A 27,864-nucleotide genomic window follows, 5' to 3' on the forward strand; every position below is an offset into this window, starting at 1 on the left:
TACAATGCGGACTACGGATGATTCGGAGTTCCATCGCTTCCAGGCTTTAGCCACCACACAGGAGCCCACGGACTCTGAGTATCTTGGGAGTTTTTGCTTAGGACATCTTGGCTATGACTCTCTTTATGAGCTGACACATTAGGGGATTGGTTGAGAGCCTTCCACGCCTAAAACTAGCTCAAGAGATTTGTAAAGCATATCAACTAGGTAAGCAACATCGTACACCCTTTCCTTAATAGTCTACCACTCATGCTACGGAACCACTTAGGCTCATTTATGTAGATCTTTGTAGTCCCACATCCACCGCCATCTTGAATGGCGTGCTTTACTTCTTTTTGATAGTGGATGACTTCTCTAGATACATGTGGGTGTACTTCCTCAAGCATTTGGGTCCCCCCCTTTGTGCCTATTCTACAAGCATAAAAAAGAAATTGTGAGAGACCTTTTTTGGGAGTGCAGGCAAGTCAGAATCATGTGGAAACAGTCACAAAGTTGGGTGTGCAAAGGGCTGGCTTCTCTGAAGCAATTGACTGTAAATTGGTTCTTTTGGTGATAAAGGTCCTAGGGATGACCAAACTTTAAAGCTTTGGAATGTATAACAGGCTGTTGCCATGCAGGAAATATGGAGGCTTAGGAATTTGAGGCTTTTTGGAAGGGTTAAGCTACCTCTAGTTCCAATGGATAGATGGAGGAGGACTAGGGGTGAGGTTTTGGCTGCTCTCAAAGGCTTTAGATCAGTAGACAGTGTCTTGAAACTGTTTTGCAAAGGGCTTCTTAAGGCCTAAGACCAATGTGTCTTGAAGACTGCCTTTTATAGGCATTGTAAATATTTTATATTTGTTGTATTATTATCATCTGCGCATTGTAAGAAAAAACTCTTGATTGATTAGCCAATATTTACAGGGAAGAAAGAGAGAGAGAGAGAGAGAGAGAGATTTGCCCAAGAGCAGACTTGTACTCATTGGCTCTATCCATCTCAGAGAGAGAGGTTCTTGCCCAATAGCAGACTTGTCACAAGTTTGGGAGAAGGCTTGTACATGGGATCTCACTTTCTCATTGGCTCTATCCATCAAAGAGGGGAGGGGTGCCATGAAGAGGGTTTACATATATGAGATCTTGCTTTCTTTCATTGTACTTATCCCTCTATCCATCAAAGAGGGGAGGGGTTTCCATGAATCGAACTGGTGCTTGTAATGTGTATAACTTCCTCCCACTTCAGTGGTCAACTTCGCCTGTAGGGCACAAAACCCTGCCCGCTATACCTACTCCTTCCAGACCTTGAGGCCACTGGATCAGATAACCTTTGGCTTTTGAATGGTGATCCTTCTGCTGCTTTCTCCAAATTTTGTTGGTCTAATTTACATGTCCTAATCCTGCCTCTGTATTCTCCATGCAACTGGCTTTTCTGGCTTGAAGACAAGAGTTTGGACTTGTTTCCTGCCACTTTCCATACTTTGGAATATTCAGTTACTACAAGCTTTTCTCTGTGTTTTGATGAAGCAACCTCTGAAGTAGTGTCTCCCACATGATTCCCCCCCCGTGTCACAGAGAAGGTGTCTGCTGTCTTATGGGCTGCCAACAGATTTCCATTTTCTGCAACTTTCTTTCTTCCTGCACTGTAGGACACCTGGCAAGACATTCAAATGAAAGTTCAGGTTGTCGGTGCTTTTCAAACTCAAAATTTGATCACAAGCCATGGAGATTCCAAGGAAAAAAGGAGATTGAAGAAATAGAGGTCTGTTAAGAGTTTAGTACCTCATCAGATGTTTCCCATTGTTGTAATGAATGACCCCACATGTTATCATGCTTCATCTGCAGATCATTGTTTCCTTCAAGCAGCTTTCTGGAATGGCCTGACAAGCGCTCCATTTTATCACGATTGACCTGAATACCTTTGTTTTCTTCATGCAGCTTTCTGGTGTTGCCTGGCATGCTTTGCTTTATCATGTCAAGCTCCTTCTCATCTTGTGAGGCATCCCCTGTTACAGTTACTAGAAAGGTTATCCTGAAGGCATCCTGTTCACTTGAAGTTTCACATTTCATTAGATGAGCACTTCCACATGGCTCATCTACTCTTGATGCAACCCACTGCGCCGTAGCATTTGCTTTGACAGGTGAGCTATATCCAGTTTGTGATGAGCCTTCTTCCCCATCTTCTGTTGTAGCTAGGCCACTTGAAGCTCGTTTCATTTTACCTAATAAGACATGGAAAAGCACTCAATGTTATGTCAGTTCTACAAAATCTGAAGACGATTCTATGAAGTTTGCACTAATTCTACCTACCTTCACTTGCAGTAACACTTAAAAGTTCTGTGATTCTGTTTTTCTCATCGACCTCCTTTGAGATGTCACGCTTGGCTTGAGTGCAGTTGTCCTCTCTATGTTCGGGAGAGGGTCTAGAGTTTGCAACAGTCCAGTCCTGTGAATCTGGATAATCGGAATGTACATCCTCTAGACTACCATTTACAGTACTGTCTTCTTGTTCACCTGATATTGGTTTGCAATCCTTCTCCTGACTCTTTGGATTGTGAGGCAAACAGCTCCAACCAGTTTGTTGACCTTCAATAGTTGTAGGCTGCACTGTAGGATTTGGTTTATAAACTGACCTTACTTTTGGAGTGAAAGGGGGATTAGCAACAGCCCCATTTAAGGACCACCAAGTTGATGCATTAGCAAAAGCAGCTGCAGCTGCTGCCACTGCTGCTGCAGCTGCTGCCACTGCTGCTGCCGCCACTGCATTAGTGCTTTCCACACCATTTTGTGCTTCAAGATTTGAAGGTGGTCTTAAAGGTACATGTAATGATAATTGCTGAGTAAGGCCTGGCCAGAATGCTGCTGCAGCTGCTGCAGCTGCAGCAAAAGCTATTGGATTATTGAAGGGTGCAGCATGTGCTAGATGCCATGGTATGTAAGAGCTGCAAGGACTTGTAAGGTTAGGCAAAGCAGGTGCACCATCCATGCTTGGAACTTGATTTGGGGATAAAGAATTCTGCATTAGATTCTGTGTAGCAGAAGAGGAAGATTGGAAAGGAGAAGATTTTTCAGATGAGTTTGTACAGTGCATAAATGGTTGTAAAGGAGCAATCAGTTGTTGGAATGTGGCTGCTAAGTTAGAGCTTGACATCTCTGAAGTTATATTCTTGTTGTCGATGGTTCCATTGTCTGGTTGATCTGGCAGCATTTCTTTGACAGGTGACAATTTACCTTTAGTTGCCTTGGTTGATCGATCAAACACCAATCCTGACAGACTTTGCAGCTCTTTTGCAACTTCAATGGCTGGGTCACTATTTTGACTTTCTTCTGACTGCATCTCTTGAAGGTTCTCATGAGACTTTCCAGCAGACGCATTGTCATCTGCTCTTCTTTGTTGACAAGGATCATAGTCAACTGCAGGGGGTACACTGTTTACCGAATCTCTATCTGCAAGGAAGCATGCACAGGAAGGAAAGAATCAGGCATTTATGCAGATTTTCACATTCCTATGGTATATGTCTTAACAATTTTCACCAGGAATTCTTAAGAGAGCAGGCTTGGACTCTGATTTTGGCCTAGGCACTTTGTCATTGGATGGAATGACTGCCACACACTGCACCAAAAAAATGTTCATGTCAGTAGGCTTTAACATTCCCTGGATTAAGGTTTTGAGATATACCAAAGTAACCTCTCAATGAACACCATATGCACTGTGTGGCAAAGTTTGCAAATAGTAACAGACAAAATTGCTGACTACACAAAGCCATCAGCGATGCATCACAAGTGACAGATATAGAGGATATGAAGAATGTTGACCTTTTGTCACAGTGAATAAAGACCTTTAACATACCATAGCCTCATAAAGTAACACTTTCAAGAGTTGCAGGAAAAATGATGAAGTTGAATGGGTGAAAAAAGATTTATGTCAAGCTGAAAGATTGACAGGTGACCTAAAAGATTGATGGTAATAGAGTCAAAAGACAAGGCTTGCCATGTTGCTGTTTGTGATGAGGATTGGCATGCTGGATGATTTAAGTGGCTGATCAAAAGATGGAGGTCAGAGAGATGAGAGGGAATGTGGGAAAGGTGGCTATACACTCATTTTCAAACAGGTCTTGTTATGGTGATCAAATGGCTCTCACCTTTCGTGGGTAAGGATGGATTGGCATACGCTTTGGCCTTGGAGGTGGGATATCAAAATCTTCAATTGCCTCCTTGGTGACACCTAAAGATGCTTCCTTCTTGATCTGTGGTCAAAGTCACAAAAAGCTCTTGAATAACAGAGGCCATTTATAAACCTTTTTTAATTCTTTCCAAATCCTAATGCATCTAACTTAAAATTATTTGTTGTATGTTTCAAGGTTACAGCCTCAGCAAGAAAACCAAACGAATACATTTCAATATGAAGAAATCATAGGATCCAGTTGATTCAAATTCACCAATCCATGAATGCATTAAACAATGATAGCTTCCTAAAGTACTTAGTAACTCGCTTTATATTTATCAATGAGTCCATCCGCATTTCTTTTCTACTTATAGATCCACTTTGTACCAATGGCTTTCTTTCCAATAGGCAATGTCACTAAATCCCATGTTTGATTCTTTATGATAGAATCAAATTCAGCTTGCATTGCTGCCATCCAATGCACACTTTGTTGTGCATCCTCGAAACATTCAGGCTCCTCATAATCAAGTGTGTGTGCTGCCATAACAAACTCCATTGTATTAGCATGATCATACAGATGAGCTCATCTTCTAGTATGACCACCAATAAGAGCATCCAAATGACTATCTTTCATAGTTTACAAGTACCATCTAGACGTCTTCCTAGCTTCCTGATTGTGTGCAAGCTCTTGTTGAATCTCAAATTAAGCATCTTGCTGAATATTCAGATCAGCCATATGCTGAATTTCTGCATTGCTCAATGGAGCAGCTGGCTAAACATTATATTCATTTACTGAAGCTCCAACTGTGTCACTAAAAAAAATGGGCAACAGCCCTTCAAACACATCATTTGCAGCATGATATGTATCAAAACCAGCAAGAGATAATTCTGATTTTTCATCAAAAACCACATTCCTACTGACAAAGACTTTCTTGGAAACAGGATCATACACTCTATATCCTTTGCTCTCACTGTTGTACCCTACAAAAATGCATTTAACAGCCTTGTTGTCCAACTTCTTTCTTAGTACTTCGGGAATATAAGCATACGCAAGACACCCAAAAGTACGAAAATGGCCAACTGAAGATTTTCAGCTGTTCCAAGCCTCAAAAGGCGTAACATTTTTTAATGCCTTGGCAGGGCACCTGTTCAAAACATGACAAGCACACATAACTGCTTCCATCCAAAAGCCATGTGGCAAACTCTTAGCTTTCAGCATACATCTGGCCATCTCCATGAGTGACCGATTCATCCTTTCTGCTAGGGTTATATGCAGTACTATGCCGATGGACAATGGCTTTCTGCTTCAAAAAATTATTCAGCATAATGAAAGACATGTATTCCCCTCCTCGGTCCGAATGAAGAGTCTTAATCTTGTAGCCAAATTGATTTTCAGCAAGTGCAATAAAAGCCAAAAATGCATCATACACCTCTGACTTTTTCACAAATAAGTAGACCCAACAAAAATGAGTAAAGTCATCAATGAAGGTGACAAAATAATAACATCCATCCAATGACTTTGTCTGCATAGGTCCACATACATCTGAATGCACAATCTGTAATCTGGCGGTTGCCTTAAAAGCATCACGAGGAAACGAGAATCAATGTATTTTCCCCAAAATGCATCCCTCACAAATATGCTTAGGATATCTCTCCAAGAAAGGTAAGCCATCTAGCATTTGAGTACAATGCATAAGCATCAAACTACCACAGTTGACATGCCCTATGCGAGCCTGCCATAACTCTACCTGTGACATAGGAGGAGTAAGAGTAGATGCTAAATAGACCAACAGATCAATCGAATAAGCATCTAGCTCATAGAGTCCATGACATAATGTGCCAGTCAAAACCAAAGTCAATAATTCTTTATCCTTGACCATACATTTGTCATCATTAAATGTGACCAGCATACCACACTTTGCTAAAAAAGAAATGGACAACAAATTCTTATTTATGCCTGGCATATATAATGCATCCTATAAACGGAGAGTAGAGCCATCAATGGTTGTTAAGACAATCTCTCCAACACCTCTAACAAGGTGAGATGCATCATTAGCACACTGCACAGACTTACCAACAAGTGCTACAATAACAAAGGAAATCCTTTGAGAGATGTAATGTGCTTAGAAGCACCACAGTCAAAGAATCAAGTGCTAGCATCCTCAGTAGAGCTAAATGCTCTATTAGCCCAAGAAGAGTCATAACTGCAAGTGTAAAAACACTAGTCATGGTCTACAACAAAAGGTGCAGACTCTGTAGCAGTAGAAGCTGCATCAGAAACAGACATCCCCGTTCTCCTCAGCCATGCGCTTTTTACATTCCGTGATATAATGACTTAGCTTCTTACAATAGTGGTACTTACCCTTCTTGGCTTGTGTGCCCCCTTGTTTCTTGCTACTCCCTGAAGTACCTGAACTTCCAGAACTATGTGGAGCATTTTTAGATTGGCTGCCCTTGCCATTCTGCCTTGCCATAAAATCTTGTTCAGAGGCTATTACATCCATCTCACTGTTCTTTCTTATTTACTCTTCCTCTAGGAGCAAACTAACCAACTAAAGAAAAGCAAGTGGCTAAGGAGAAATTCTTGTGGTGAGATTTAGGGCTGTATGAAAGGCCAAATAAGAGGGTAGCAAAGAGTTTACGGTAGTAGAGATCAATTGTGCATCCGAATAATACTCATCTATATGCACCACGCTGTAATTGACAAATGTGTGTCACACTCTGTCAAAACTATCCAATGTACACGCTGTCCAATGCACAAACAGTGCTCACAATGCAATCAATGCAAAAGCCCCAAAATTTTGTTGTCTAAAATGCACAATTTTAGTCTATTCTACACTGAACCTGTAGTACATGTGCCAATGTCTACATAAACCAAAAAAACCCAAATTTCTTGGCTCGCTTTCCAAGAAATTCTTGCTAGAAGTGTGTCCAAGACATGAGACTACCTGGGCAAAAAGCCCCTTCTTGAAATTCAAAATTTTGAATAAAAAGTGGATAAACGTCTCTATTACCTTCTGTGTTGGCAGCCAGCTGGGGGCGATTGCTTGGAGAAGCAGCAAGATGCTGGCAGCCTTGGCAGACAAGTGACAGGGAAGGTGCAGACAACTGAAAGGTAAACGAGGCGGCGCTCAAGAGCTGCACAAGAGGCGGACAAGCTAGAGCAGTGGACCCAGGCGGTTGGCTACAGGCAGCGTAGGACCAGGGCATAGGTGGCGCAGGCGGCTAGGCGAGCTGGAGCAAACAATCGACAGCACTGGCTCCTAGCGGACTTAGCAAGCAAGGCAGCAAGCTGGGACGGCAGAGCTGGTGGCGGCCGGCTGGGACAGCACAACTGGTGATGGTGGTGACTGCTGGCGAACAAACCTGTAGGGGCTAAGTGGCTAGCTCGAGCTGATCTGGCTACTGGAGTTGAAGCTGAGTTAAATCCCTCCTCTGATATCAAATGTAAGATGAGGAAGATCAAAGATTAGCTGAGAGTACACAATTGATAGTGAAGAGAGTGAACACACGACTCTCGATGCAATTACCAAAGAGTGTAATGAAAGTATAAAGTACAAGCCTTAAACCTTAGGGTTGTTAATGTGTGTTCACACCCGAAAGGTGTAAAATAGGATAAGTGTCTGAACTGTGTAACAGAAGCACATAAAATAAAAGATAATATAACTGGGAGAAAAGACCTCTCATAAGGAGAGTAAAAAGTGCCCCGGTGTCCTACCATGGATCATCAACACTCGTCTGTGAGCATAGGCATGAGTCATACCCAACACCTTCTTCCTTTACTTTGGTTGATGAGCAAGACATGAGTGCAAGTATTCATGATAACCTTAACCCATACAAGTATGAGAACGTAAAAAAGAAGACTCAAGAAGAAAAAGATCAAATAACACCTCTCATTAGTTGTTGATTCAAGAGATGTTGCTTTGGGTTCATCATAGTACCTTTGATTCCCACCCATGTCAAATACACATTTTACTACACATTCCTCTAATCATCCACCTATGACACACTTCACTATAGGGGGGGTACATAGTCCTTAAATATGCATCCCATAGGGCCTTAATCTTATCCAAAATTGGGTAATGGATGTGCACCATTGGGGGGGCCATATTCACTGACTAAGCACCTTGGGGGAACTACACGCAAGGGTTTCATTCCCAAGCATATCAAGCCCCGAGTGTCACCCCAATAGTACCATACTTTGCACACATGTCTTTACCTAGTGGACTATCAATCCTCTATCATATAACACCGCCTACTATTGAGCAAAGGCCACGAGTCACTATGCCTAGCCATACAGTCCAATGTGTACCACTAGGCTCCCACATATGCCTTCCCACCACATCAATCTCATGTGACATCACAATTCTTTCCATACATCTATATCTCTCAATAATTATTTTAGTGATAAGACTTGTTTCAAAGGGTCTAACCTTACTACTTGGTCTAGCTTGATGTAGGATGTCTTGGATTCACAAGTCCTTTGGGACCTTGTTCAAGGTTGGGACCCTAGCCAAACCCCCATTGGTCCTCATATGAAAAGCCGTAATGCCATTGCCGTAGCTGCATTGATGCAGATCCACTACCACAATTCCACTCTCAATTGCAATACTTTGACTTAGCATTGAATTGTTGGGCTCTGACCGACGGGCTTTGACTAATCGCTATGTAGCTCAGGACAGGATACCTCGAATAAACCTTGACCATGAGCTCCAAGAGCTCAAAATTACTAACCAAGATGATGTTAATAACAAGCTCGCTAAGTATTTGTATTATTGATTTTTCTATGATCTTATTTTGGCAAGTAACCATGCCCAAAAGGTCAAGGAGACTAAGGTGGCACTACACAAGGTGTTCCAAATGATGGATATAGGTCTTCTTCATTTCTTTTTAGGCCATGAGATTTACCAAACTCCGAGGGGGAATTTTATCTCCCAACACAGTGGTATGTGCAAGAGCTTTTGAAAGGGATGCAGGAGACACAGGAGAGAAGAGCACACACAATGTAGGTGTTGTCAGCAATGTTATGACAGCCTTATTGCACTTTCATATATATATGATTAAAGAATATGGGTGGTCACTGTACACGAGCAGGCCCAAGGGCCTTTTACCCCAACAACCTCCCACTAAAAGGCCAATGGGCTAGGGAGTGAAAAAACAAAACAAAACAAAGGAGACAGGGTGAGGAATCATGACATCTCACCTAACGCCCAATCGGAAAGCAAGCTGTGCAATAAGTGGCGGGAACCTCCTCACAAGAAGAGTCAAGCATCCCTGAGTCCATGACATCCAGGAGATAAGCGATCCCATAGCTCTAGACAATAGAGCAATCCATGACTGCTTCCCATGAAGCAAGCAACACAACTCATAAGTGCACGGCTGTAAAGCATCAAAGTGACGCATAGCATCAGCGCAGCGCATAAAAAACAACAGAGAGCATACAAACTCTCCAAGGTCAATCATCGAAAGAGAGCCAACATCCCGGATACAAGTCAAACAGGTTCTCAAGACAATATGCGGCCTCAGCAAAGCGAAAGACTAACATACGGCTCTAGAATCAGCCATAAAGCGCACTGAACGCGCATCAAGAGACCTAAGAGGTGTCTATGTCTCATAAAAGATAGCATGACGGCTGCGTAGAACCTGCTGGGCATCTAAATCCCAAAACCTGTAAGCCGTAAAGTCACCATCTCCATAACCAAGGAGTATGCATCTGCGTGACATAGGCTCATGTGGCATACTGACAGATGCCTGGCAACCAAACATCCTCAAGTGATCATAGGAGGGTCTCATGCCGATTAACCAAGTAGACTGCCATCATAAGGGCCTCAGCCCAAAAGCCATAAGACAACCTAGCTGTGGTAAGCATAGAAGCAATCTTTGCCTATAAAGTTAGACACATGCCATGAGCAATCCCATAATACCGTGGGCATAAGAAATCAATGCCATATTGCTGACAAGAGATCCGTAAGCTGGGAGAGATAGCATGACTCTCATAATCCATTTGCAAGCATCTAGGCCTACTACCAGCAAAATCCATAAACCTGTCAAGCATAGTAACAGCATCGAAATGAAAAAGGCAGATATACAAGGGGCTATTGGAGTATCTCCTCGAGCCAATCTCTCTCGCCAACACCTGAAAAGACAAGTGATGAAGGGCAGGCTGCCTAATGGCTATATATAGTATAAAACAAAGCAATAAAATAAGTAGGGTGGCCAGAAAACTAGCCGACCAGCTGCTGACAAGCAATAAATGCAGCTAACTGCTCATAATGTAATGCCTAATCATGACGACCAGTTGTTGTACTGCCACATGAATCACCAGATCAAAACAAAAGCAGCAGAACCAGCACTTTCAAACTATCAAATGCTATTTCTTCCTAAAAGATGATACATACTTACAATGAAAGCCTCAGGGAACTGCAAATTAACATGATACTGATACAGGCCCAAAATAAACACTAAATAATCTGTGTTACTTTGGCAATTGAGAATTGATTCTAACCTTGCAAAAGAACTTTTGTGCGTGGCTGCGAATTTGGACAGCAGTCTTGGTTCCCACATGTTCTACATCGACAGTAATTTTGACTGCTTGAGAATACTGAAAGTTCAAATGACTAGTTGAGAGAAAAAAGCAGGGTCTGAGGCAATCATATGAGACTCCCCTGATAAGAAATAAGATTTCCCTAATCAATATTAGTTACAAGATTCCAGGGTAAACCTTCAATACGTCGCCATGCTCTACCATAAAGCTTCAGAGCCTCTAGAAATTTATGATGCTCATCTTCAGTCCACCTCTCCCGTTGTTTTGTTATGGTATAGGGCTTTCTGACCTGACAAATGCAGGCCCCATCTCCCAATAGACATGAGCCGTATATAAGCATCAACTTAAGAATGACCATTGAGAGGGCACTAGCAAAATTCTATGCTTCACTATTAGTAATGAGCTAATTAGATTTTTCATTATATGTATGCAATTTCTAGTCTGATAAATTTTCGGATCTCTTGGCAACTATGCAGTACAATATACATTTTAGAGCCTTTACAATCACTTGAAACCATTACCTTCATTCTACCCTCATTTTCTGGCAGCAAAGATTCTCCATTCAGGGCTTTTCTGGGAAGGCTCTCATCTGGTTCACTCGTTTCAGAGTATCCTTGTGAAATCTCTCGATCTTTCTGCAATGGATCATCAATATTTGGTCTAACACTTAGTGTGGATTGCTACCAAATTAAACAATCTTTTCACTCGCAGCATACAGAGAACAAAGGAATACTCTATTCATAGGGAGTACTCTTAATGGTTTAACGCAAGCTTTTGATAGTCATATGATACACCACTAACTCATTAATTTCTTCTATCCCTTTTCGATTGGGATTCAAATATCTAGACTAGATTATGACTATGCATTTCTGAATTCATAATGAACCACAAAAGAGGTGACAATACTTGACCAGACTTATCTACTTATTTCCTCAATTATCTTACTGAAGAATCAAAATTATGTAGAAATTGTGCAGTATCTTAGTAGGTTATTGATGCCAGGAGGCATATTCCACGGTGGATTCCGTGAGGTTTTACGGTGGATTCCGTAAACTTAGATAACCGGGGCTCATACGCAAAGAGGATTCTTTGTGCGAGAAGTTGATGGGGACGCCTGTCCTTTTCGGGCGTTTCATTAATTTAGTGTGTACATGGGTGATTCCATAGCGGGTGATTCCGCAAAATGCATATTAAATTAATAAACGTTTATGAGTTTAGAGTGCGCACTCGTAATAAATTAAGGTTAGGATTTATTTCTAACCAGTTGATTTATTTATGTAGCTGAAGACTGCTAGGTATTCACTTTTGTCGGTTTAATTGTGTTATTTTACTAACGATTGTGAATGCTTCAGTTGATGTGTAGAGATAGCAGCAGTGGCGGAGAAAAGCATTGGAGTCTAGCGGGTTTCCGACCTTTGGACTATATTTTGATAGGCGCCACGCCTATATTTTGTTATGTCTATAGAGACATCGATTATTTATTATTATTTTGTATGCGCTTATGCGCCTGGATATGTTATTTCTATTTGGACATTGAGATTGGGCGTGCCAGACACTATGGGTACCGTCCATTAGCTTTATTTTCCTATTTTTGGTAGAAAGCAAACTCAAAAGCTAAAAGCTTGTCATATTTTTGTAATTGGGCTATTTTTGAGCAAAAAGATTGGAAATATATATTAAATACATGCTTTGTGAAGCGCTCACACAAGGCATGGGGGAGATTCAACCCAATTTGTCTCTTGTCTCATGTCGTGCTTGCTTTTACATTGGTTTTTGTGCTAAAAAGTAGAGTACTTTGTTCTTGGGGACCTTTGGGAATTCACTACGTGAACTACCTGCGTCCGATCTGCGCACCAGTGGTATCAGAGCGGAGCAGAGATCAAGGGCTTCCAATCGCTACCAATCTCGGGCGAAGGCGGAGCTCCAGGAACAAACGGCCTCTACAGTCAATCTCGTCGCGAACCGTCGATACAGGCAGACTTCTGGCGATCAAGAACCCCTGTTTCCACTCTCAGATCGCGAAGGACCACTCTCTGTCGGCGGAGGACCACTCCCTCAACTCCATGAACAAGTCGTGATAGAACAGTGAGAAATTTCTAATCTTCTTCATTAAAAAAAAGCTTAGTTTTAAGCTTGAGAAGCTTATTAGCTTCAAAACGTCAAATCGTGGCAAGAGGAGGTTCAGTCTGAAAATCGCGCGGAATCAAAACGGCCCCCCCCCCCCACGATCAGAAAAAAAAACGGCGGCCTTCTTCTTATTATTAAGCTTTAAGCTTAACTAATTAAGCTTAAATCCTTCTATACTCTGCAAGTTCTACTGGGCAGACAAGACAGAGAAGTCTGTAAACTCCGGGTCACGCACTCCAGAAGACAAGTTCAGCAAGTCACTTGTAAACAAGTCCTGCAAGTTCTGCAAGTCGGCTAAGTCCAACAAGTCAACAACCCTGCAAGTCTGTTAAGTCTGCAACTCTGCAAGTCAGACTAAATCAGAACTGACTAGTGCTCGAAACTCCTAGAAGACTTGTTCGTTTGCAAAAACTCAGAACTGGAAAGTTGTTCGCAGCAAGCTGTTTTACCTATCTGCAAGTTCGTTGAAGTACTTTCAGCAAACGGAGACAGAAATATTTCAGAATTTCTGAAAATTGAAGAAGAAAATACCCACAAATACATAGCCTTGTAACTCCAAATTTGAGCTACGCTCATCCCGCTAACTGATTTTGAGTGAGAAAGGTTTGTTGAGTTTTACAGGATGACTACCCCACATATGGATGATCTTATGGCTGAAGACGATCTACCCGAGCCTACCATGGAACAAAAGCTGGATCTTATCATGTTGCAATTGGACGAAGAGCGAAGAGCTAGGCAAGCCTTGCAAGCGCAATTGACAAAGCTACAAGGAGCGTCCACTGATAAAGAAGAACCTCAAGCTGAAGATTTGATACGCCGTACCATCGACGCCACCCTTGAAGCACAAACCATTCGCAAGGAATCCAAGATAAGTAAACGAAGTTTCAAGTTTCGCACTTTCAATGGCATAAGAGAAGGAAAGACTGTTTTATCATTCATTAGCCAATTTGATGACTATTTCCATGAGGAAACTTATCCTGAGAAAGATAAAATCAAGTGTGTTACTAATCATCTGATAGATAGAGCATCACTTTGGTGGACCGTCGTCCGCAAGAGCATAGAATGTCCTGCTACATGGGAAGATTTTAAGAAGAAGTTCATGCAAAATTTCCTTCCACCGCAATTTCATGAGAAGGCTATCAAGCAATGGGATTTACTTCAACAACGCGACCGTGAGCCTATTCCACAGTATACAGAGCGTTTTTGGAATGCACTCCTACAGCTACGCATGCTTGAAGACGTACCAGAGACGACCCATAAGCGGAAGTATATGTCTGGACTTCTTGGACATTACTACGCTGAGGTGAATATGTTCAAGCCTGCTACCCTTGAAGATGCCATCTCCTTAGCTCACGACACTGAAGATAAGTTACGTGGAAGAGATCGACGACCACAGCCATTCCAAGCAAACGGTAATTATGGATCTAAACAATTCAATTCAAATTTCAGAAGGTTTAATCCAGGTCGTTTCTCATCACCATCTTTCCGCAAGAATTGGCCTAAACCACCTGCATTACCATCCACTGTCAATCCAAATTCTAAACCTATTCCACAAGCAAATCCAAATATACCCAGACTCCCAGCCATTGCAAATAATGTGACCAAAGCCAAGCCCATCGTATGTTACAAGTGCCACCAGCCAGGGCATCTCGCAGTAAATTGTCATTCAAAGAAGCCATCAGCACATATCAACTACCTTGGAGCTATGGACGAAGACGAGCATGAGGATATGCCGGATTTCACTGAAGAAGAAGATGATCCTACTACTACTTCCGACACTTTACCAAGTATGCCTACTTTACATTCATTATTGACTATAAAATGTATGGTGCATGGAAAAGAAAGAACTATACTGCATGATGACGGTAGTACGCATGACTTTATTTCAGCAAAATTGGTAAAGGAATTAAAATTGCATACTGTACCTACGCACTATCGCATAAAAGCTGCATTTTTAGGCACTAGGTACAATGGCACACAAGAAGTTCAAAATTTAGAAATTCAAATTGGTCCATATATTGAAAGAAGAAATTTCTTAGTTGTCCCATTACAGTCTAGCGACATTATTCTAGGAATGCCATGGAGACACCAACATAATCCTAATATAGATTATTCCACGCACACAATGAATATAAATTTTCAGGGAAAATCTATTACCTTATTTGGTATGCATGCATCTCATATGTTTCCATTGCTTTCGCATACTCAAGCAAAACGTGCACTACGCAAGAATACTAAATCATATCTCATTTGGGTGAATGAATTACATGCAAAAGAAACTCATATGCACCCTAGGTATAAGGAATTTCTTACATATTTTAAGGACTGTTTTGCAGAAGACCTACCACCAGCTTTACCTCCATCACGTCCAGAAGACCATAAGATTGATCTAATACCTGGCACACAACCACCTTGCAAAGCCCCATATAGGCACAATCAAATAGAGCAAAAAGAAATCCAGAGTCAAGTAGAAGAATTACTAAATAGAGGCTTAATTCGACCTAGCAGTTCTCCATTCGGTGCACCTGTGCTCTTAGTCAAGAAAAAGAATAATACTTATCGGATGTGTATTGACTACCGAGCATTAAACAAGATCACTGTAAAGAATAGGTATCCTATACCTAGAGTTGATGACCTTATGGACAAACTGCAAGGATCTTCTATATTTAGTAAAATTGACCTTAAGTCTGGATATCATCAGGTGAGGCTAGATAGATCCGACATATTTAAGACTGCATTCAGGACACAGTTTGGCCATTACGAATTCTTAGTTATGCCATTCGGATTAACTAATGCACCTGCTACTTTCAGTAGAATGATGAACCGTATTTTTCTAAAATATCAATATTGTGTGATTGTTTTCTTTGATGATATTTTAGTGTTCAGTCAAAGTGAAAAAGAGCATTATGAGCATTTATCATTAGTTTTTCAATTACTGAAAGAAAATCAATTGTTTGCAAATCCTGACAAGAGTGAATTCTTTAAGACAGAAATAGAATATCTAGGTCATATTGTATTAGAAGAAGGAATAAAAGTTGATCCTAAGAAAATTGACGCAATATTGCATTGGCCTATTCCTAAAAATGTACATGAACTACGCTCATTCCTTGGTCTTGCTAGTTTCTATAGGAAGTTTGTACGTAATTTCTCATTACTTGCTTTACCACTGTCCAAACTTCTTAAGAAAGGCATTGTTTATCAATGGACTGAAAACCAGCAGAAATCCTTTGATTTACTTAAACGTGCATTGACCAATGCCCCTGTCCTACAATTGCCTGACTTTAACAGACCATTCTTTTTAGTTGTGACTGATGCTAGCGGATCAGGAATAGGAGCCGTGTTAATGCAAGATAACCATCCAATAGCATATTTTAGTTCTAAGCTGAAACCCTCTGAGCTCAAATATTCCATTTATGATAAGGAACTCTTAGCAGTTGTTCAAGCATTAAAACAATGGAAGCATTATTTAATGGGTTCAGAATTCATGATAAAGACCGACCAGCAAAGCATTAGACATCTACTTAGCCAACCCCAAATTTCTGACCGCCATATCAAATGGGCTTCATTCATTCAAAGTTTCCATCCTATCATTCAATACCAACCTGGAAAAGAAAATGTAGTTGCCGATGCATTGAGTAGAAGACCTGCAATTCATAACATTTCTATCATATCTTTTGATTCTTTGATTGCTATGAAAGACACATATCACCAGGATATTACTTTTCATTCTGATTGGCAAAAATTAGTTCAAAATAATTTCATTCCTGTTCATTTATTGTCATATAATGATGGATTCATGTTCTTTGAAAAGAGACTGTGTGTTACTATTCCATTCCGATCTTTTGTTTTAAATGAAATTCATTGTCCCCCATATCAAGGTCATAGAGGTATCATCTCTACATTACGCATGTTAACTGAAGATTTTTATTGGCCGCATATGGATGCAGATGTGTCTAATTTTGTTTCCGAATGTCTGATTTGTCAAAGAATAAAAAGACATCATGGTAAACAGTATGGGTTATTAATGCCTTTATCTATTCCATCTAAACCTTGGGAACATATATCTATGGATTTCATTACTGGTTTACCAAATACTAAATCTAACCATGACATGATTTGGACAATTGTAGATAGATTTAGTAAGCAAGCATATTTCATTGCATGTAAGAAAACTTTAACAGCATCACAAGCAGCACAGTTATTTTTAAAAATTGTTTTTACTAACCATGGATTGCCGAAAGTGATTATTTCAGATAGAGATTCTAGATTTTGTAATAATTTCTGGATTACACTGTTTGCAAATCTAGGCACAAAGATTGATTTTTCATCTGCATTTCATCCAGAAACAAATGGACAAACAGAAGCCACAAATAGCACTATTTTAGATCTTTTACGTGCATACACTATCTCTAAACCTCAAACATGGGATACTCATTTGCATTTATTACAGTTTGCTTACAATAATACACCGCACACATCTACAAAGAAAGCACCTTTTGAAGTTATTTATGGATATAGATTATCTACACCTGTTGCATCTTTGTCTAATAGAATACAAAGTGCCGATGATATTGCTGTTATGCATAACACTATTTTTGATGAGGTAAAGGATATGATTGCTAAAGCCCAACAATCATATACTAAACAAGCCAATAAGAAAAGACAAGCCATGAATTTCAAAGTTGATGATTATGTTTGGCTTAGAATAGAAAAGCGTAGACTGCAAAGTGTAGATAGACATCCAGTTGTCAAACTAGCTCCTAGATTCTACGGACCATTTAGAATCATTCATAAGATTAATGACAATGCATTCAAGTTAGAACTGCCATCCCATTGGAAAATTCATAATACATTTCATATTAGTTTATTGAGACCATTTAGAGGACAATTACCTATCCACCCTGTCTATGAAAACCCACCTTTACTAGAAGAAGAGACTGAAATCCTTGAACCAGAAGCTATCATAGACACTGATTACATGACCACTAGAACTGGCCGAAGGTACTCTAGATATCTCATGAAATTTAAGAATCATCCTGTAGAAGAAGCACAATGGATGCACGCTAGAGACCTAAATGCTTTCCCCACTCTGTTAGCTCCACATTGAGCTAATAGCAATTGAGGTCAATTGCTATCCCACCCCGGGGGTATGATGCCAGGAGGCATATTCCACGGTGGATTCCGTGAGGTTTTACGGTGGATTCCGTAAACTTAGATAACCGGGGCTCATACGCAAAGAGGATTCTTTGTGCGAGAAGTTGATGGGGACGCCTGTCCTTTTCGGGCGTTTCATTAATTTAGTGTGTACATGGGTGATTCCATAGCGGGTGATTCCGCAAAATGCATATTAAATTAATAAACGTTTATGAGTTTAGAGTGCGCACTCGTAATAAATTAAGGTTAGGATTTATTTCTAACCAGTTGATTTATTTATGTAGCTGAAGACTGCTAGGTATTCACTTTTATCGGTTTAATTGTGTTATTTTACTAACGATTGTGAATGCTTCAGTTGATGTGTAGAGATAGCAGCAGTGGCGGAGGAAAGCATTGGAGTCTAGCGGGTTTCCGACCTTTGGACTATATTTTGATAGGCGCCACGCCTATATTTTGTTATGTCTATAGAGACATCGATTATTTATTATTATTTTGTATGCGCTTATGCGCCTGGATATGTTATTTCTATTTGGACATTGAGATTGGGCGTGCCAGACACTATGGGTACCGTCCATTAGCTTTATTTTTCTATTTTTGGTAGAAAGCAAACTCAAAAGCTAAAAGCTTGTCATATTTTTGTAATTGGGCTATTTTTGAGCAAAAAGATTGGAAATATATATTAAATACATGCTTTGTGAAGCGCTCACACAAGGCATGGGGGAGATTCAACCCAATTTGTCTCTTGTCTCATGTCGTGCTTGCTTTTACATTGGTTTTTGTGCTAAAAAGTAGAGTACTTTGTTCTTGGGGACCTTTGGGAATTCACTACGTGAGCTACCTGCGTCCGATCTGCGCACCAGTTATTCCTGGAACTGATGTGCAAATTAGCTGTTGTGTTTTAAGCATTTGACAGAGCAATAGGAATCAGACCACTCCATTGTACATGGAGCCGACCCCCCTTCCTTCACTAGCTATAGCCCCAGGGCCCATACGTGCAACAGTTTCCCCCCTCTTGTGCCCCTCGCTGCCCCCCCCAACCTTCTCTTGCACACCCCACACATGCACCTCCCTGCTTGCCCATCCCAGCCTCCCCCTTGCAATCTGCCGAGATTGCCCCTTCCCTAACTGAGCACCCGCTTGTGTCTTGGCCCTCATTGGCTACCACTGCTAGCAGCCACTGTACTCCTAGCTGCTCCCTGCCTCCCTCTCTCCTCCTGGCCTGTTCTTTAGCACTTCTCCATCTACTTGCAGCAGCTCTCTTCCGGTCTTCAGCAGAGAAGTTTCTGAACATGTTGTTCCTTCTACACACATTAGAGACGTCTACTACTGCCTCAAGCCTTGCATGTCCTCTCAGATGAGCACCTCCCGTCATTCAGAGCATCAGACGAGGAGTTGAGTCAGCAGTGTGACTGGCATATCCTCAACTGCAACCATCTTCTTGCAAGTCACCATTGACAAACTCACTATGAAGCTGCTCCATCTTTCTAATGTAATCCCCATCAGATAAGGTGTTGGTTATCCACCTTCTTAGAAGCTGCAAGAACACAGACTCGGGGTTGCCAAAAGTGGCTGTCCACCCACAATGCAAATATCACTGGTTGCTGCAGGTGGCTATCCGCTGAAATGCAGCAAGGCTTGGGTTCGCTAGAGCTGAAATAACTTCGCTTCTTGAACATACTATCTAATGCGACCCATGTAATATTTGACATGACTGTGCCTCACATGTTGCATGAAAAAATTGAATTTTACTACACATAATGTACATCATCCAACATTTCCGATCGAAGAGTGTCTGTCACATGTCAAACTTCATCCACTATGAAAATCTGATGCGGGAGAAAATTATTATTTAATACAAAAACCTTACACAAAGATAATGAAATCCTCTATCCTGTTCATCGCAAGGCACATAATTTTGACAAGACCATATTTCAAAGCTTGCACGAAACTGCACCAAGCTCAGTAGCATTTGGTAAGTACAGTCTGTCCCAACGGGCACAGTATTCGTTATAATATGTGTAAAACTACACATTGTTTGTAAAGCATAAGATTCACGAGCAAATGCAGCCCATGTTTCCCTTTCAAATGTTAACATCTGAGAATGTCCAAAAGAGTTATCCATCTACTAGGGAGCACTATTGAAATCCCTGCAACAAAGGAAATTTGCAGCCAAGGATAGACAGCTGTTTGAGCCCATATATTTGCTCTGTGGGCATTATTGATATCCCCACAACAATGGAATTTTGCAGCCAAGGATAGACAGTAATTTGAGCCCATATATTTTCTCTATGGGATAAAGCCCAAGGAGCATAACGGTAGCAATTTCACAAATCTATACAGAAGTGCAAATGTACATTACCAACCATCTATTCCATGGAACATGATAAGCCAAAACAGGTTGCAAATGTCTCATGGCCCAAACAACTACTCTAGAAAAAGAGGAATGGTTTGCAGTTAAAAATATTATAACCCATAAAATGGCCCTGCTGCCAAATGTTTCTGCAAACAAACTACATCTGTCTATTAGGAGTGATATACAATATTTCCACAATCACATAAAGTGTATGTTTGAACTTTGATTAAAGCATTCATGAATGTATGTACAATGAAAGGGCACATACAGAAGTTCCCAAACTTCAAGTTTTACGCATATTATCCAAGGTAAATCAAGTCTATGGAGGGATTGGGACCAACTACCATATCTTTCCAAATCTGCCCAAATTCAAGTGTCTAGAGAGAAAGGCCCATTTCTAAGAGTAGAAACTTCAACATGCATCCAAGATCTAGTCCTTGTGCATTTCTTTGGAAACCTACCATCCCCATGTATTTTTCTTCTGCTTATCCTTTGTACTTTTCTTTTGGTCATATTAGCACCAGCCACCAACACATCTTATTTACCTTTATCCTTGTTCAGGTTCAATTTGGTGTAGAAATTACATGACACAGCGCACAGAATCTGAGCAAGGAATAGAGAACACACAGCAAATGTGAGAAGGATAGAGACTGCTTTAATTTCAAACGAACTTATACAAAGATGATTGTGTCCACCCATGCACTTCCACTGTGAAGCTTAGATGGTGATCTAGACAGATGATAGGAGAAGAGCTTAGGATAGTTGGAAGAACTCTAACTGGGTGAAAGATAGATTGACAATGGCTTTAGAGGGGTCTTCCTTTTATAGCGCAGGTAGGTAGTCTGGTCAACAAGTCCGACCATATTATGAACCTTCCCTAGTCGGCCACGGACTATTCTAGGAAATATTCCCTTTATCGTTGGGGGCCCAGGGAGCTGCCCTCGAACCTCCATCATAAGGGCTGTTGGCCCCCTTAAGACCCTCTAGCTAGGGGCCACTTCCATAGCCCCCGAATCCCAAAATAGGGGTCCTTCATAACTCCCACACCTTGCAACTCGATGCATTGTGCCTCGAGTTGCTACCAGTATAACTACTCTATCTAACCCAAAGGCTAGATCCACAAAGGTCACCTTTTTGCCATCTGGTCACATAGACCTCATCTGACATATAAGTCAAGAACTACCCAATGTCTATGCTCACACAAGGCTTCTTCTCATAATGGGGGCCTTACAACTTAGAGCACCATGGATCATTGGTTGCACCTTACGAGGGTGGGGCATTGAGCATATCTAACACCCCCCCTCAATGTCCACCCACAAGTGAACTACATTCTCGATCCAATGCCGAGTCTTTGAAGATGAATTCAAAGGAGATCCTTTGTGAGAGCTTTGGTGAAAATATCTGCCCCATTCTCCTCCGTTGGACAATAGACCAACTTTACTATCCCATCCTCAATCAAGTCACACATATAGTAATACTGGATCTCAATACGTTTGGTACGTGCATGAAAAACTCGATTTGTGGCAATGGCAATGCAACTCTAATTGTCACATCTTAGCACTATTGGATCTTCATCCTATACTTCCATATGCCATAGGATCCTCCTTAACCATACTGCTTCACATGCAGCAAAGCAAACTGCCTTGTACTCTACTTTAGTAGAAGACAATGCCACATTTGGTTGCTTCTTACTAATCCAAGAGAAATTTCCTGAACCTAAACAGAAACAATATCTAGAAATTGATTTCCTAGAATCTATCACCTGCCCAATCCGAGTCATAGTTTTTCATAAGAGCGATTCCAGAACAGTATGTGATACCATAGTCAAGAGTTACCTTTAAGGATCTGAGCATCCGCATCCCAACTTTCCAATGACTTTCTTGCGATTTGTTTGAGAACTTGCTCAAAACCCCAACAACAAACTGATATCTGGCCTAGTGTTACACAAGTAGATGAGGCTGCCAATCAACTTCCTGTATCTCCCAATGTCTCCTAGTATTGATGTATCTTCAATGGATAACTTCACATTAACCTCCATAGGTGTAGCTATCTCCTTACACTCGGTCGTGCCAAATGCTTTTAAGATCTCCCGTGCATACTTCTTTTGAGAGAGAAAGATTTTGCCAGGTACTTGCTAGACTTCAATCCCTAAATAATAGTGCAACAAGCCCAAGTCTATCATTTCAAACTCAAAGCTCAAAGACTTTCGAGTATGATGGATCATATCTTCATAGTCACCTGTAATAAGAAGGTTGTCCATATATAGGACAATCACTACAGACTTTTCACTATCCATGTAAACATACAAGTTAGCATCTGAGGCACATCTTTTAAAATTCAAACCTAGAAAAAATTTATCTATCCACTGGTACCATGCTCTAGGGGCTTGTTTCAGCCCATATAATGCCTTCTTGTTCTCAGAATGGGGGGTCTCAAACCCTAGTGGCTGAGCCACACACATCTCCTTCTTGAGATCACCATTCAAGAACGTTGATTTGATATCCATTTGGTAAACTCGCCACTTCTTATGAGCAGCCAATGCAAGTATTGTGCGAATAGTGATCATTCTAGCAGTTGGAGCAAATGATTCTTGAAAATCAAATCCTTCAACCTTTGAAAATACCTATGCAACTAATCAGCTTTGTACTTTTCTAAGCTGCCATCAGTACTTTACCTTCCAGACCCACTTGGTATAAAAAATATTTCTCTTTTCTGGCCGATCCACTAGCTCCCAAGTATCATTCTTCATGATGTTGTCATACTCAACTTGCATAGCTATTCTCCATGCTGGATCGGCAAGTGCCTCTTTCCAAGTCTGCTGGTTCCTTTACTTCTCTCATAATCTCAGCCACCATCAAGGCCATATTGACTATGTAAGAAGAAGTCTTTCTTTGCTCCTCTATTCTCAGTGACCTCCTTGGTCCATCTGCCTTTTCCTCAATCGTAGTAGGCATAGGATTGCTGCGATCATAGAGCTACTTCACCCATCATGGCAATGGCTTTTTCAATGGCGTAATTGCAGGTTGGTGAACTTTTTCCTCATCATTCGAAGATAATGCTTCCTCCTCCTTGATAGTAGGAATAGCTCTTAGGATAGGTTCATAGTGGACTACTTCTTTGCTTGATGATAAAGTGGAAGAACTTCTATTTTCCTTCTCCACTGTATGTGCCTGCTCCTTAAACACCATATCACGGCTCACTATGATCTTATTTGCCTCTTGGTCATACAATTTGTAAGCCTTTTACTCATCACTATAACCCAAGAAGATACATTTTGTGCTTTTTGGATTTAACTTGTTTCTCTTATCCTTTGGAATATGAGCATAACATTCACATCCAAAAGTTCAAAAATGTGAGACAAATGGTTTCTTACCAGAATAGGTCTCATGAGGAGTTTTACCCTTAAGAGCCTTTGTGTAACTCCGACTAAGAATGTAAACTACAGTATTAATAGCTTCTACCCAAAACAGGTTAGGCAATCCCTTATCCTTAAGCATGCACCTTGCCATTTCCACAATGATGCGATTTCGGCCTTCAACAATGCCATTCTGCTGAGGTGTATGAGGCGTCATCAATTGACATTTAATTCCTTTGCTCTTACGAAAGTCTTCAAACTCCTTTGAGTTGAACTCACCACTACTATCTATTCTAAACTTCTTCACATTTTGTCATGTTTCATGCTCAACAAGTTTTAGCCATTCTTTAAACTTACCAAAAGCTTGAGCCTTATTACGAAGGAAATACACCCACATCTTCCTACTATAGTCATTGACGATCAACATAAAATAAGAAGATCCTCCCAAGGCTTTTATAGGCATTTTACCGCACAAGTCAACATACACCAACTCTAGAGAAGCCTTCACTCTATTCTTGCTTTCTTGTGAAAATGCATTTCTTTGTTGCTTGCCCATCATACAAGCTTCACATGGTTCTTTCATTTCAGTTTATTGCAAGTAGATGAGCAACCGTGCCTTGCTTATGTATCTTCTTCAACACTGCAAAACCAATGTGACCGAATTTTTCATGCCAAAGTTTACTTGTGCCCACACCAGCGCTGGCTATAAGAGCACTTAGCTCATAAAGGTTGTTCCTCCTTTCTCCTTTGTTGGCAACTTTGCTAGCACTATCAATAATTTCTACACCTCTTACTAAACCTCACCTCATGGCCAAGATCAGTTATAGAAGCAACTAATAGCAGATTTCTCTTAATATCTAGAACATACAACACATTTGAAAGATTCTTGAGTTCACCATTTGCAGTAACAAAGAAAATAGTACATGTGCCCTCATGCAGTAGGACTTTTTGCATTATTCCCAACCATTGTAGTGATGGATTCTTACAGAGGCTTCATAGAACTATATAGATCTTTCTTGTTGGTCATGTGACAGAAGGCACCACTATCCAATACCCGTGAGTCAGTGTTAGGTATCTCTTGCACCAAGTAATACACTTTCTCAATGATCGTTATGAATAACTCTAACTCTGCTTCAACCGTATAGGCTATCTCCTTCCCTTTAGTCTTCGCGGTGTCATTCTTTTCATCTACCTTCTTAACAACAATCTGCAATTGTATGTTTTTTCTTCTTGCAGTAGAAGCACTCTTCTTGAATTTTTTTCTTACCACCCTTCTTCTTTTTGTCAATGTTGATAGAGAAGCCACATTTTCCTTTCGCATTAATGGAGAATGCAACATCTCCACTACTGCTACCTTCTCGGACTTTAAACCTCAACTCCTCCTCCGTTAGTAGTGCACAAAATTCCTCAAACGTCAAAGCTTGGGGTCTCACCTGAGTGTCTGGGGCAGTTACCAATCCATCAAACTTTGGTGGACAAATCCAAAGACACCTTTGAGCTAGCTCCTCATTAGTTTTTTATATCCCAACACCGCCAGCCATCTAGTCATGCAAATTCTTGATTCGAGTGATGAATGCTTTAACTGTCTCTTCTTCAGCAAACTTCTTTGCTCCTAGTTGATTCTCCAAGTTCTAAATCCTTGTTTGATTTCGTGTTTTGTACTAACTCCTCAGTACGTTCCAAGCCTCTGATGCCTTGGTTGTGTGTTAAATCAAGGTCCAAACACTATCAGAAGAGCTTGTAACTAAGGCATACAGTGCATCTGCATTCCTTCGTTTCCAAGCTCGTAGAAGATTTGCATTTGGAGGAACCATAACACTCAAATTCGACGAGAGTGGATTGTAGTTTTGAGTCAATCTCCAACACCATCTCCAAATGCTCATAAAAATCAAGGATAGTTGTGATTTTAAACTTTCACAAAGTATAGTTTGTACCATCTAACTTACCTTCATTGAAGGTTGGTGGATAAATCCTTAGTATTTGAATTGCCGGTACAATAGCAGCACCACCTGATGGGCCAACACCAACACCGCTACTTGATACAGCAGATGACATTTCTCCTCTTCGCTCTTAAAGCCCTTGCCTCTCGCGTACTCTTTACTCCTCAAAGCCCCCCGAGCTCTGATACCATGTAGAAATTGCACAGCATAGCAGACAAAATCTGAGCAAGGAGTAGAGAATACTTAAAACAAGGCTGAAGCAAGGGTGGATACAAAGTACAAAACAGTTGCAAAGAAGGTTAAGCCTGTGGCTTTGCCTTTACCACCTGAAAGTGATGGGTTGGCTGAAAAAGTGACTCAACAGCCTGCTTTACGGGATCCACATGGAGTACGATATTAATTTACAGCTGAAACTTTACAAGAGCTGAAAATTGGTGATACAAGCTTCCTTTTACCTGCAGAAAGAGCTTGTTTCTTACAGATATTAGCAAGGCATGGGAAAGCCTTTGCGTTTCAACTAGATGAAATTGGATGTGTTGATCCGACCATAGTTGCACCTATGGTGATCTTTACAATACCTCATGTGCCATGGAATTTTAAGCCTATTCCAGTGCATGGGGCATATTTGTCTAAGTTGTTGGAGCTTTTGAACGAGAAGATCAGAATGCGGATTTTGGAGCCTTCTTCAGCTCCATATTCGAATCGATGGTTTACTATTCCAAAGAATAATGGTGCTTTAAGGCTTATACAGGATTTACAACCAATTAATAAAGTCACCATAAGAAATGTTGGATAAGACCCGATAGTGGATGAATTCGCAGAAGCATTTGCAGGCAAGGCAATTTAGTCTATGGGTGATTTATATTTAGGATATGATCGGTTCAAACTTGCATTGGAAATCTGGGATATCACTACCATGACGACACTGCTTGGATTGGTTAGGAAGTGTACGCTTCCACAGGTAGCAACCAATTCAGTGGCGCATATGATGAATGCTATGCTTAAAGTTTTGAGGGAGTATATTCCTTAATTGACCTTACCCTTTCTTGATGATGTGTCGATTAAAGGATGTGATATCTATGAGAAGAATTAAGAGTTGAATGAGCATGGATGTAGAAGATTTGTTGTGGTTGATCATATTGCTGATTGTGACAGGATTTTGAGCCGTCTTGAAGAAGTGCATTTGACTCTATCATTAACAAATATAATAGCTTAACTCAAAAACCTTCTAAAAATATCCCATAAAAGTTTAAAACAATACATGAACCATGAAAGTTAAAACATAAATAAAAATGAATACTCAAATTGAAGGGTAAAAGCAATAATTGTCAATGCCAAATGGTGATTGAGAAATGTTGTGCGACTTAAAGACTGAAGTCCAACAGTAAACACTGAACAAGAAACAATATAAAGTTAAAACTAGGGAATCATAAATGCCATATGACATAAAGACTAGTGTCCAACAGTAACTACCAAATAGTGAGCCCTCGAACTAAAGACTACAAGAAGCGGTACAAGCTGAGAAACAAACGCATCCCTTGTGACAGACCACTGCATGGAAACACACCCTTTTTGGGACACATTGGGAACGGGTCCAGCATTTCAAGACGGGATCCTTGTGTTCCGGGCCCCCGTCCCCTGCACCCCCTATGACTATGCCTTGTTGCTGCTGAGGTTTTATGTCAGATTTGCTACATTTCTGCCTGGATGCAAATTTTACATTCAGCTGATCCTTCTTTGTTTACTTTGTCTCATATGTGGGCCATGGATGCAAGTATTCATGATAACCTTGGCCCATACATATACCAGCATGTGAACGTCAATAAAGATGGTTCAAGAGCAAGAAGACAAGGTAACTCCTCTCATTCAATTGCAAGATTTTGCTTTTGGTACATCGCATATTTATAGATCCCACCTATCCCATTTACTCCTCATATTCATTCCCACATAGGTTCCATTCCTATTCCACATCCAAATGGTGGAGGTGCACCAGTGGTAGGGGTATATCCCCCAAATCAAGCACCCATGGGGACCTACACACAAGGGTATCCATCCCAAGTGTATCAAGCCTTGAACATCACTTAAATGGCCACACAATTTGTGTAGATGCCTACATCCACCTTCTATCAAGTATTATCACCTTCCATGGGTGCCAAGAACATGGGTGTTGCACATAGTACTAGGCCAAACATCAGCCTTCCCACCATGATCCACCAACATGACACTTGCTCATCTTTCCATCTTTCCCCTAAA

The 27,864-nt window shown here is 40.8% G+C and overlaps 1 protein-coding gene across 10 annotated transcripts in view; it reads right to left on the reverse strand.

Annotated features, from left to right (window-relative positions):
* Positions 1 to 875: 875 nt before the first annotated feature.
* LOC148020709 (uncharacterized) overlaps positions 876 to 27,864 on the reverse strand; it is a 30,748-nt gene continuing 3,759 nt past the window's right edge. For 4 of the 10 annotated variants that reach the window (XM_087698517.1, XM_087698519.1, XM_087698516.1 and 1 more), the window contains 8 exons: positions 11,204 to 11,317; positions 10,860 to 10,971; positions 10,644 to 10,705; positions 4,116 to 4,220; positions 3,508 to 3,586; positions 2,284 to 3,420; positions 1,756 to 2,195; positions 876 to 1,627 (listed from right to left, as the gene is read on the reverse strand). In XM_087698517.1, the coding sequence (XP_087554643.1) occupies positions 1,223 to 1,627; positions 1,756 to 2,195; positions 2,284 to 3,420; positions 3,508 to 3,586; positions 4,116 to 4,220; positions 10,644 to 10,705; positions 10,860 to 10,971; positions 11,204 to 11,317 (2,454 nt within the window). In that variant the 3' untranslated portion in view covers positions 876 to 1,222. Of the gene's footprint in view, positions 1,628 to 1,755; positions 2,196 to 2,283; positions 3,421 to 3,507; positions 3,587 to 4,115; positions 4,221 to 10,643; positions 10,740 to 10,859; positions 10,972 to 11,203; positions 11,318 to 27,864 lie in introns of those variants that run through there. The other 6 variants (XM_087698524.1, XM_087698522.1, XM_087698523.1 and 3 more) reach the window with 6 other exon arrangements.

The sequence above is a fragment of the Lygodium microphyllum genome, chromosome 18, assembly GCF_053477565.2.
Source record: "Lygodium microphyllum isolate KBCC chromosome 18, Lygodium_microphyllum_v1.1.10, whole genome shotgun sequence".
Lineage (NCBI taxonomy): Eukaryota > Viridiplantae > Streptophyta > Polypodiopsida > Schizaeales > Lygodiaceae > Lygodium > Lygodium microphyllum.